Here is a 12,425-nt window from a genome sequence, read left to right as displayed (position 1 = left end):
CTTTTTTTGTTTCCCTTCTTTCTGGTCATCATTGCAAATTGGCATCGCGTTTTATCGGCTGTTAACGCGCTTTTTCAAAAAAAATGACTCACTCTTTGTGGGTTTTGTAGCCGTGGCCAGTCGGCATGTGGACATCGCCACCCAGGGTTGGTTCATCGGGCTGATGTGCGCCATCGCGCTGCTCATCCTGGTGCTCCTCATCGTCTGCTTCATCAAGAGGAACAAGGGCGGCAAATATCCAGGTAGTCTTCATCCCATACACACACACACACACAGACACAGCAGGGTTATTAGGTAACAAACACTGGCTCAAATTGGAAAAAAAAACGTTTTTGTGAATGAACTCAAATAAAAATGACAAACTGAATATGAATAAAATGTTATTGTATTTGTGTGTAATCGATAGTGAAAGAGAAAGAAGAAGCCCATCAAGACCCAGAGATCCAGCCCATGAAAGAGGACGATGGCACATTTGGAGAATACAGGTAAGGCAGATACGTTTTTTGGTTGTTTTTTTTAACGGATTGCCATTGGTACTTTCTCACTTTATGTGGTTATTGTACGTAGAACATTATGCCAAGCTGCCGCGACATCGCCGGAGCCCAAAACCAAACACGCCACAGAGGCAAGGCTAAATGTCAACTAACCCTAACAAGCATCTCATCAACAAAATTTGTCCACTTTAACAAACTTAATGCTATTAACTCTTTTAGTTTTAGTTGTAGAAAAAAAATCATCCATTTTATTTATGGCAGCAGTTGTCCTTCCTGATTTAATTATTAACGCACTTAGTCTACACTTTGCCATGCCCCACTTCTGTCAGCCAATAAGATTCCAGCAAAGGCCCTGCTGTTTTGTTGTTTTTGTCCACACAAACATTTCTAAATGTGGATACATGTTATAGTGTTCTGACCTACTAAACTACAAAAAACACACTAAATCTACTAGAAGAGTTTCACAAAACAGAGAAAAGATGATGGAGATCAATTGAATTCAGAAGTAGTAGAACTGATGTAATGTACAAACAGGGCATACACACGCGCACGCACACTACTAAATACGACTATTACTACATAGTGTGCAAATAGTTTGTAAAGTTGTCAAATGTAAAATTGTCACAATGGTGAATATTTGAAGAAGTATTTTACAGAAGAAAAGGGCGTTTGATGATTAGCGTGACGTTTTAGGGTTGAAGACGTTTCCAAATGACATGTCCTCAAAACGTGTTGTTTTTTTTCCGCCAGTGACACGGAGGACCACAAACCGCTGAAGGGCAGCCGGACGCCGTCCAACGGCACGGTGCGGCGCGACGAGAGCGACGACAGCCTGGTGGACTACGGGGAGGGCGGGGACGGCCAGTTCAACGAGGACGGCTCCTTCATCGGCCAGTACAGCGGCAAGAAGGAGAAGGACACGCACGAGGGCAACGAGAGCTCCGAGGCGCCGTCGCCCGTCAACGCCATGAACTCCTTTGTCTGAACCCGTACGCTTTAACTTTGACCACGGTGCTTAATCACCATGGCGACCTGTCACCCAGGATGCCCCATCATCTCCTTCCACTTCCCCCCCGACACTGTCGCACCTCCTGAGCAAACTCGGCAAAGACGGACACCGCCGCCCGGAAGGTGTCGAAGGAACGACTCTTGAGAGAAGCAATATAGAAAGGAATGTATCAGGAGCTTTATGTGTGTGTGCGCGTGTGTGTGTGTGTGTGTGTGTGTGTGTGTGTGTGTGTGTGTGTGTGTGTGTGTGTGTGTGTGTGTGTGGGTGTGTGTGTGTGAGTGCGCCATCCTTTGCTGACATTTCAATGCATCCCAACACACCCGCAGGCGTTCACTGCATGGAGTCCGTTGTGATGCTGCTTTTGTTGTCACGGAAAGGTGCCGAGTTTGGTTAATGTTGGGCCAGCCCAAAGTTGGCGTATGAAACGGTTCTAGGCTGTATATTTGGAGGGATGAAAAACTTGAGGATTGGGAGGGGGAAACGCTCACCAGCCACAGCATTGTGCACAATATAACAAAGATTTTTTGGATGAATTGGCTCTCATTAGATCAGTTTCACGACCTTTATTTAGTCAAGGCACATATTTTAGATTAGAAAATCTCACGACGCACCGCCAAATAAAAATGTCAACAAAAAAAAACAACAACTGACATTTAGTACAGCTGCTGCAATTTCTTAAAGTCCCTGTAAAGTGAAAACAAATGTCTTTGCCAAATCTATGAAATGAGGCTGACAAAATGGTGGCTTTAAAGCCGTTCTCTCCGCTCTCTGCCAAATGCGCTCATCTGTCAACCAAATTCCACTTTGACGATCTGTGACGACATGTTTGAGTTTTCACGCTCCAGCTCTACAATTCAGTGCTACGTTGTTCGCAGTCTTTTCACGTACGTATTTTGAATTCACTTTACCGTGTCTTTAAATATTTGATTGTGCAGCTGTACCTAATGTTTTGACCGGTGACGTACATTTATCCATCACTACGAAGTATACAAATGTGGAATGTCAAGTGCAAGGTCAAAGCTTTTTCCTAATATTAGCACTTAGAAGGAGTTACAATGGTGGAAAGGGGAAATGTTGCTCATGAATGTGGAAAAGGAAAGTAGTAGTTGACACTGGTGCGTCAATGGTCAATACGTTGTACTGTTTACAGAGGAATGTGAGTGCATGAGTGCCATTGTGTGTGCGTGCGTGCGTGCGCATGCATGTGTTAAACGTGCGTTCCGCCTTTTTCCTTCCAGGACTCTCGTCTGCTCGTCCCCCGACTCTCAAACCAAGATTTGTTTTTAATTTTTGCCCGCCCCCCTACCGCTTTGTCGTTTATCATAACTTGCATCAAGTTTTTGGGTCATGTCAGCTTTCCGTGTGTTTTTATTTTGTAAATAACTGGTTTGACCTGAGTGTGGAAAAAAACAACAGAGCTGCATTTAGGCTAGTGTGACGCGGGACTATTTACAGTTTTTATTTGCTGTGAATTTTTCTTTATTCTTCTTAATCTCATTTGGGAGCTTGTGAGTTCACTTTATTTTGCTTGTTGCCGAGCTCTGGTGACGAGCATACTAGCATTCAATATACAGTAATGAATGTCTCTATTTCTAAGAATAGACCTTCCTCATTTAACGCGGCACATTTCTCAAACTGGAGACGTTTCCTCCTCCTCCTCCTCCTTCTCGTCATCATTCTCCCGTGCAACCTCCGGCAAGAAAAGACTTCCTCATTTGACAATATTGTCTATCCCTTCTTCCCAAATTATTCGCCGACGAAAGCCCCCGAAATGACCCAACAACACCCCATAACGTTCTGTGTAGATTAAGCAACTAGTGTCAGAACTGTGAGTGTGAGGGTGAGTGTTTGGCCAAAGCTCAGCTTTACCGAAAGTGCACTCATCGATGGAGCTCATTTGACTATGTAGCAGATTGGCTCACACCACTGGGAGGAAAATCTCACTAGTTCTCCACTCATGCACACATGCACACACAAATACACACATAAAGAGAAAAATTCCCAAAAGTGATTTTAAGTTGTCATTGTTTTCCTGATTCTCTCTCATGAAGAAACTTTAGTCTTGTGTCTGTCGTTATGTGTCGTTAGGAAGATGCTGTTGCCATGGCGACGTCTCTTTCCTACCTCACTGTTTTGCCCCTGATGGGGAAACGTGCGTTATTGTGCATACGTGTGTCTTCGTGTTTGTTTGTGTAGTGTAGTCAGTGTACATGTGTCACTGTGTATGTGGATTTCTTTGTTTGCGTGTGTGTTTGGGGTGTAACGGTACACGTGGGCGTATTAATACGTTTCGGTATGGCATGTTCGGTTCGGTCCACTTATTAGCGCGAGATTACGCACGGGCGCTATTGAGTGTTGCCTGCGGGAGAGGAGGCCGGCGGCACTAAAGAGGAGCAAACGAATACGCAAACAAGCCAGAGTTCGAAGGTCCCCCCCCCCCCCTACACTGCAGTCTCCTGTTCGGGAACATTGCGGTTGTCCTGTTAAACTCGCCGATGGGGAAAGGTACGTGTATAAGTCCCAAAGTTGTGTGCCGACATTGCTACATGAGATCGGCGGCTATGCTGTGGGGAGCACGTCTAACATAATAACACTTAAAACAACATCGTCCGACTTTGAATGTTTGAATGATGAGGAAGTAAGCAGTCTTTTTAGCCAAAGGAACACAGCATCGTCCTATATACTATAATGGTGTTTTCAATGTTTGTTTGTGCTTCGTCGTCTTTTCTTTTGCGTTGTGAGGCCATTATGTGACTAAAAATAGAAAATGCAGAATTCAATGAACGTCTTCTTAGAGTGGGGGTGAGGGGGATGAAAGGAGGATGCTAGTGAGGAGGGGGGAGGTTTATATCATCTTGTCAGCGGGGACGGGGGGGGGGGGTGTTAGGGAACATGAGTGTGGAGTGAGAGTGATGTTGATAAGTAAAAACAACGCAAAGTTAATAATTTACTGATTTGAACAATGTGGGCTCAAACCCTTCAAAATATTATATCGATACACTATTCAATGTTAGATCAAAAATTTGTGTAGTGTTGCTTTGTGTGTGTGCATTATGTGTGTATGTGATATGTGTGTATGTTGGTTTGTTTTTCTCTGTTTTTATGCATGTGTGTGTGTGTAGCCAATACGGTTGATTGTGTGTATTGTTTACATTGTACATTTGAATTGTGTGTGTTCTTCATTTTTACAGTTTGACGATACCTGTTTTCAAACAGATGAGTGCACACACAAAAGTCGACAAACATGTTGCACACACATGCACACGCACAAAGAGGAGGAGGAGGAGGAGGAGGAGGAGGGCGGTCTGGGGGCGGAATAACATGCCTTGGGGGAGGTCCTGAGAGGGGGAGCAGGGCATCCATCACCGGTGTAATAACAAGCCAGCTGCTCGACCTCTTCATGAGAGCTTTATCCGGCAAAGAAGATGCAGAGAGAGGAGCGCATGTTGTGAGGAGTTTTCCTGAGAGAGCGTGTCAAACCTTCCTCCCGATGAGCGCGTACGCCTCGGCCGTGTGAAACCTCAGCTGTCCAACTTCACTCGACGGACTTCTGCCAGCATGGCCGCGGGGGTGGCAGCGTGGCTGCCGCTGGCCCGTGCAGCGGCAGTGGGGTGGATGCCCTTGGCCAGTGCGCCCATGCCGGCGGTCCCGCCAGAAGGACGGCGCGGGGAAGACAACGTCCTCATCCTCAACGTGAGCGGAAGTAGATTCCAGACATGGCGGGATACTCTAGAGCGCTATCCGGACACTCTTCTGGGAAGCTCCGAGAAGGACTTCTTCTTCCAGCAGGAGAGCAACGAGTTCTTCTTTGACCGTGACCCGAGCTTGTTCCGCCACATCCTGAACTTCTACCAGACGGGGAAGCTGCACTTCCCACGGCATGAGTGCATTGCTGCCTTTGACGAGGAGCTCACCTTCTTTGGTATCATCCCAGAAGTGATCGGAGACTGCTGCTACGAGGACTACAAGGACCGGCGGAGAGAGAACCAGGAGAGGCTCCAGGATGACGAGGAGACAGACCCCAACAACGAGCCAATCACGGCAGATTTGAACTTCCGGGAGTGCCTGTGGCGAGCCTTTGAGAACCCGCACACGTCCACCATGGCGCTGGTGTTCTATTATGTCACGGGGTTCTTCATTGCTGTATCCGTCCTCGCCAACGTTCTTGAGACGGTCCCGTGCGGGGCGAGGTTCGAATACGCAAAGTCCACGTCATGCGGCGAGCGATACGCCTTGGCCTTCTTCTGCATGGACACGGCCTGCGTGCTGATCTTCACGGTCGAGTACGTACTCCGCCTGGTGGCCGCGCCCAGCCGCTTCAAGTTCATCAAGAGCGTCATGTCGCTCATCGACGTGGTGGCCATTATGCCGTACTACATCGGCCTGGTCATGCCTGAGAACGAAGATGTGAGCGGCGCCTTTGTCACGCTCAGGGTCTTCCGTGTCTTCCGGATTTTCAAGTTCTCACGCCACTCGGCTGGTCTTCGTATCCTGGGTTACACGCTAAAGAGTTGTGCCTCCGAGCTGGGCTTCCTGCTCTTCTCACTCACCATGGCCATCATCATCTTCGCCACCGTCATGTTCTATGCAGAGAAGAGCTCCAAGGGCTCTGCCTTCACTTCTATCCCCGCCGCCTTCTGGTACACCATCGTCACCATGACCACACTCGGGTAGGTGATGGACACTTTCTGGTATGACATTAGGTAGGTGATGCATTTCTAAACTTGTGGTAGCACACTCTGCTTGGTGATACTGAGACTCTCGGGTAATGATGTCGACTTTGTGATAGAATCCTCAAATAGTTGACGCACACTTTGTGGTAGAACACTCCGGTAGGTGATACTTAAGACAATGACACTGACTTTGCAGTGGCACACTTGGGTACTTGACTACTACCTAGCTACTCTAGTGGTAAGACCTTCGGATAGGTGATGCGTTAAAACGTTGGATAGGCGATACCGAGTCACACAGGTAGGTGCGGACTTTGTCGTAGGAAACTCAGGTAAATTAGGCCAATTTTGTGTTTGGACACTCAGGTAGGTGATGCTGAGAGACTCGGCTGGGTAACGTTGTAGTAGGACACTCATGTAGGTGATGCCGACTTTGCGGTAGTTTACTTGGGAAAGTGATGCCGAGACACTTGGTAAGACTGACTTTGTTGGGCGCATGTTGGGCTCAGACACTTGACCAGGTTGGTAAATGCAAACTTTGTTGTAGGACATCGTTGTAGATGAAGGGACGCACACTCTCTGGTAAGGTTATCAGGTAGACGATGACTTGGTTGGACACTCAGGTAGGTGCTGCAAGTTGTTAAGTGGTCCATGTTGACACTGAAGTCCAATCAGTTCGTGATTTCAACGGGCGGACGTTGTCATGGTTACGGCAACAAGAAGCGACCTCATCTCAATGCTTTTTGCTGCACTGCGACTTGTGTGTATACGCGTGCGTGTGTTTTAGTGTGTGTGGATCATGTTTCAGTGATACACCTGCAGATGGGTGTCCACACGCATGTATTATTTAGTCACATGACCCATGCTGCGACAGGATCACCCTACACGCACGCACGCACGTGCGCGCACGCACACACGCACGCACACACACACATACGCACATCCACACACGGGGAAAAAAAGCCAAAGAAGCCTCATGTGCTGTTCACGCTGCTAATCTAATTAGTTCCTTAGCTGAGGCTCTTGTTTAATTGGTTGCTTAATGAAGAACCGCACAATGATTTGTGGGCTGCAGTGTTGCATCATCAGCTATGTTTCCATGGCAACATCATCATTACTCAAGGTAACGCTCGCACCGCAAAGGCTCGTGGGTAGAGAGCGGTGTGCCGATGTCACGTGTGTCCAGGTGTGCTCCTTCCTACGGACAGTATGGTATAGCACCCGATCGCCGTCACCTGGCCGCAACATGTGAGCTCGCACGCATGGTGCAATATTTTACATCACAGTGCACACGTGGCGTCACATGACTGTCGTAGTGGGTAATGGTCAAAGATGGCCATTAGCGTGCCACGGTGAATAAGAAAGCAGGGTCATGCATGTTTCCGCTAGAATGGTTTTGTCAGTGCGGCGTGCACACAACTCGGCCTCAGGCAACTTTTTCCAGAGGTCACAGTAAATTGCATACATAGTTATTACTCTGGTTAAACAAGTCATAAGGCAAATAATTCTATCATATTAAAGGCATGAGATCTACTGTACCTATGATGTCAAGTCTGATATCAGTAAGTCTCTACTGATGGCTAGTACTGATTCTTTATGCAGATTGTTATGCCTGTATATTCATTATTCATTGTTTTTTGTCTTATGTTATTATTTTAAATTGTTATGGATACATTAGTTATTTTTAGATTGATTATGATTTTGTAGACCATTGTGAATCTATACAGTATAATGTTATGATATTTAATGTTATTTTTATAAGTATTTTGATCATATTGACAGTTTTTGATATTTGGTTTTCATTACGTTGATTGTTATGAATGTGATTATTTTCATATTTTTATCCCGATTCTTATCATTCTACAGATTGTTATGCTTGTATTGATTATGTTTATATCAACTAAGATGGTAAAGATGATATGATCTATAAATAGGATGTGATAATATTGGATCTTTATATTGTAATTTATTGAACTGATTCTTATGTTTATACTTTACTTTTATACTGATTGTCATGATCATATAGAATAGATCATGATTATACAGGTTATGATAATAGTGCTCATTTTTTATATTGTAATTTCTATACTGATTGTTATGATGACGCTTATTGTTATGAATATCATGATTACAGCAAAGCTTTGGCTCCTCCGTGTGGCCGCAGAAGGAACTGCAAACATATCACTTTGGTTTTTTTTTCCCTTATTAAATAGTCAAGAAGTACAAAATGATTGATTGACCTGATAAATTATGATCTGTTCTTCAGGTACGGCGACATGGTTCCAAAAACCATCATGGGCAAGATCGTGGGTTCCATCTGTTCGCTGAGCGGCGTGCTGGTCATCGCCCTGCCCGTGCCAGTCATCGTGTCCAACTTCAGCCGTATTTACCACCAGAGCCAGCGTGCTGAGAAGAGGAGGGCACAGAAGGTGAGAACCTATTAGAACACAACAGGCCTGCTTGCTTCATTATTAAAATAAACAATTTTACAAACGCGTTAAACGTTTCATTTTTTACTGAGTGACCTGGCCCACGTGTCAGTTTGTCAAATGTTCCGGACGCTTTCAGGCTGAACGTGCACATTTGTTCACAAACAGAAAAGTCGTGTGGCTAGAATTCAAGCGGGAAAGAATGAAGGAGCCAGCGCTTACTTGCGCTACAAACTGCTGGTCGACGCCGAGGTACTAGTACGCGATGTTTTATTAGCGTGATGCATGATGAATGCTGATTGCCTCTCCGTCGACACTTTCTGCTGTCACTTGGCTCTGGCCCGCGACGGAAACTCTCAAAACCTTCCACTAGTAAAACATCTTGGGTGCACGAGTAGAACTCTTACTAGAAACAGCTTTTGCCACTCGGGCCTTCTACTACTGTGTGACATTTCTGCAAACTTGGAGGACAATTTAGCATAGCAGAAGAACTACATGTTACTACTGAAGTAAACAGTGCACTAGTTGACAACCGTACACTGCTGGTACTACTTGTGAAGTGTTAGACATTAATAGTATAATTTTATCATGTCTTTAGTACTAGACTGCAGTTGTCAACTTGTGTCTGGTTGAGTAACATGTAGTTGTCTTACTCGCATGTGCTCCCGTGCAATGGCGGACTCACAATATGGTCATGTGACTGTGACTTTGTGTGTGCGTGTCGTGAAGGCATCCAAGGAGGCAGGCCAGGCACTGTTGTACAAGGCTAATGTCAATGCCAACATGGCGGAGCACCATCACCACTTGCTGCACTGCCTTGAGAAAACCACGGTGAGCTGACTGGCAAAGACCTTCCTTGCGGTGATGTACAAGGTTCAATCTTTAGGGCCTCATGAGATCCTTTTAGGGCACTACATACTTCCACTCAGAGATGCCAACAGTGAAGATGAAGGTATCTCATATCTCTCTCATATATCTCACTTGCATAAAGATTATCCTTTTGACCCTGATAGGACAGATGAGATACAGTAAGTGCACTGAATTGTTCCAGACTTCTTTTCTGATAAAGATATGAATTTATTCTTGAAATGTTGGAATTTATTCACATAAGATCACTTCACTTTTGCATTAAAGTGTGGCTTTATTTTCTGAAAAAAAAAAATATTTTTATCAAAATAAAACATTCTGGGATTTTTTTCCATACAAACACTTTTCTGAAAAATATACATCGTGTTTTCCTTGTGTGTGACAGAGAGAGATGGTGTGTGTGTGAGAGAGAGAGAGAGAGAGAGAGAGAGAGAGAGAGAGAGAGAGAGAGAGAGAGAGAGAGAGAGAGAGAGAGAGAGAGAGAGTTCAATCTTGTAATTTTACAACTATTTTCTTTTTTTAAGACATTGCTTTATTTACATTTGGTAGAAAATAAACTTCTTATCTTGAAAAATACAACTCAATTAATTAACTTGAACCCCCCCTGAGAAGCATCATCATTTTCGACGACGTCCTTTCAAGTAATACCAATATACAATATAATAATTACAAATTACACTACTACATAACACAAAATCCTTATTCATGATATATACAGTGCCTATACAGTGGTTTACAGTCATTATTTATCTCATAACATGAAAAAAATCAATAAATGAATAAAAGTCATCGTACTCACCAGAGAGGCTAATTGTTTCTCGAGAGTCCATTGTCTTTTGCTAGCTGAGTTGGCTACAGTCGAAGCTAGCAAGTTGTTGCCGCTCACAAGTGGCGAAGAAATCCTGGAGCGTGTTGGAAACAAGCCAGCAAGTCTGCTACAGTGTTGTCCAACTTATCCTCACAACGTCCACTTTAAGTTGAAAAGAAATTTTAATCATGTCCGACAGTTGTTCTCTTCTGTCCAGTCGACGGGTTGTACAGTACAAGTAAAATTACTACGATCCCACTCGAGTAGCTCTGATCAACCAATCACAACACGTAAAATGCGGCATCACTCTGAGCCTTTGATGGCTCTAAAATTTGATTGGCTAATTTTTTTAAAACTGCGATTTCTGCGTTGTGTGCGTAGTGGGGGGTTAATTTAGATGGCAAAACAATACTGTTGAAGATGAAATCTGATTGGACAATAAAAAACTAAAATAAAATTGTTAAATTAACCCACAAACGATTGGAAGCTGTCGAGCCAAGACACACGCTATGAAATGAAAACAAAAGACTGTTTGGAATACATGTATTCAATTTCATTTAAGTAACAGAGAACTTCTTAAAACCCTTCTAAAAAAGGTCTCTTTGGAATATTTTTCCAAAAAACATGACTGTAAACATCTGTTTAGGCAGGTGTTGTAGTAAGACTTGATTATTTTCATGCTATTGTTTTTTTTTTTCAATTGACACCTATTTGCTTTTACTTTCTTTTCTTGTCATCACATCAAACGAATGAATGGATCAGAACTTGCACTTTGTGGACCACATGTCAATGGAGTGGAGCCGCTCTGAGGAGGCCTTGTTGAAGCAGACCCAGTCTCCTTCTCCGTCTTCCTCTTTCTCGTCTACCTCGCCGCCTGCTTTAACTTCCTGCTGTGTCCACACCAAACAGAGCAGATTGGACCTGCGCAAGTCCAACACCGGCACCACTCAAGCTCCGCAACAACCACAGAGGTAAAACCTGTGTGAAAAGCCCTTTGAGCATTTATTCCATATGATCGAGACATCATCCAACTTGTCCCCACAGTCGCTCCAGTCTGAATGCCAAATTGGAGGAAGCAGTCCCCCTAAACTACGCAGGGCCTTGGGTTGTGGCGGCTGCCATGGGTAGCGCGCCGCCGCCCATCACCGTGCCCCAAAGCGACCTCTCCCAGACCTCCAAGGACGTCCACATTTCGGAGCTCTGAACTCTGTCGTGCAGTAAGCCATGCAGCAACAACAAAGTAGAAAACTCAAGTTCGTCGCTTTTGCGTGCATGCTAATTAGTGTAGCACAAAGCCGACAAACGCGTCCTGTATGGTATTATGGTACCTACCAAGCTAATAATCAACTCTTAGTTCAGGTGCTTTTTTTTTACATGCTAAGCTAGCCTCATTCAGGACAGAAGCTTCTCAGGTCTGATTACAAGTTGATTGAAGTTTCAAAGCAGAGGCACATTAAAAGATGCCTGACTTCATTTTATCGTTTTATTTGCATGAAGTTTGACACCTCTGCGGGAAGCCATTTGAGCATTTATTCAATATCCTTCACATCCAGCTCAAAAGCACCTGTACTAGTAGTACACACTAGGAGACCACCGGTATCTTACTAGTTACTTTTTTCTGTGACTGCCTTTTACTCCTTTTTCTACCCGCACTAGCTGGAGAACTCTGGCATACAAGTAGAACAAAACTATGCACGAGTTAACGTCTGTGTGCTCATGATAGAAGTGAAACACAAAACCTCAAGTACAATTTTACACTGGCGATATCTCAGAGTGGAAGTTGCAAATGTAGAGAAAAGAATGGTCCCTAAGATCGAACTTTGTGGAACACCAGAGGAAAGTATTTGCTTTCACGCGCGCGCACACACACACACACACCCACACGGTCCCGGTTACACAACCCCACTGTGAGTCCACCGTTGGACAGAAGCATTTGCGAGAAGGCCTACGAACGTTGTTTGGAACGAACACATTGGCAACACTGTCCGTACTGATTCCCACTTGTGAAGTGTTCGTTGAGAGTGCTTTGCTAACTCAAGTCCAGGACACATTCTTGTCATTGTTCATCAAATGAATTTACAAGTTTTTAAAAAGGATGTCAAGGATAAATGCTCGACCAGCTTTCCACACACTTTCCAATGCATGAAC

The 12,425-nt window shown here is 44.6% G+C and overlaps 2 protein-coding genes and 1 long non-coding RNA gene across 21 annotated transcripts in view; 2 read left to right on the top strand and 1 right to left on the bottom strand.

Annotated features, from left to right (window-relative positions):
• The window catches only part of LOC147126364 (neuronal cell adhesion molecule-like), a 20,008-nt gene extending 16,494 nt beyond the window's left edge, over positions 1–3,514 (top strand). For all 17 annotated transcript variants that reach the window (XM_086023098.1, XM_086023099.1, XM_086023085.1 and 14 more), the window contains 3 exons: positions 111–242; positions 407–485; positions 1,245–3,514. In XM_086023098.1, coding sequence (XP_085879224.1) covers positions 111–242; positions 407–485; positions 1,245–1,479 — 446 coding nt within the window. In that variant the 3' untranslated portion in view covers positions 1,480–3,514. The remainder of the gene's footprint in view (positions 1–110; positions 243–406; positions 486–1,244) is intronic.
• LOC147126363 (uncharacterized) overlaps positions 1–10,543 on the bottom strand; it is a 19,916-nt gene extending 9,373 nt beyond the window's left edge. For all 3 annotated transcript variants that reach the window (XR_015084875.1, XR_015084876.1, XR_015084874.1), the window contains exons 1-3: positions 10,269–10,543; positions 8,414–8,579; positions 93–247 (exon numbers count right to left, since the gene is read on the bottom strand). This is a non-coding gene — a long non-coding RNA (uncharacterized LOC147126363). The remainder of the gene's footprint in view (positions 1–92; positions 248–8,413; positions 8,580–10,268) is intronic.
• LOC147126362 (A-type voltage-gated potassium channel KCND2-like) lies at positions 4,880–12,425 on the top strand. Its single transcript, XM_086023109.1, has 6 exons — positions 4,880–6,173; positions 8,440–8,602; positions 8,771–8,854; positions 9,332–9,433; positions 11,040–11,248; positions 11,322–12,425. Exons 1-6 carry the CDS (start codon positions 5,062–5,064, stop codon positions 11,479–11,481), a joined length of 1,830 nt encoding a protein of 609 aa, XP_085879235.1. The 5' UTR covers positions 4,880–5,061; the 3' UTR covers positions 11,482–12,425.

The sequence above is a fragment of the Filicampus tigris genome, chromosome 22, assembly GCF_054856515.1.
Source record: "Filicampus tigris isolate MCC_2025a chromosome 22, RoL_Ftig_1.0, whole genome shotgun sequence".
Taxonomy (NCBI): domain Eukaryota; kingdom Metazoa; phylum Chordata; class Actinopteri; order Syngnathiformes; family Syngnathidae; genus Filicampus; species Filicampus tigris.
The sequence above is the reverse complement of the archived record's forward strand: the minus strand, read 5'-3'. Positions and strand labels throughout refer to the sequence as shown.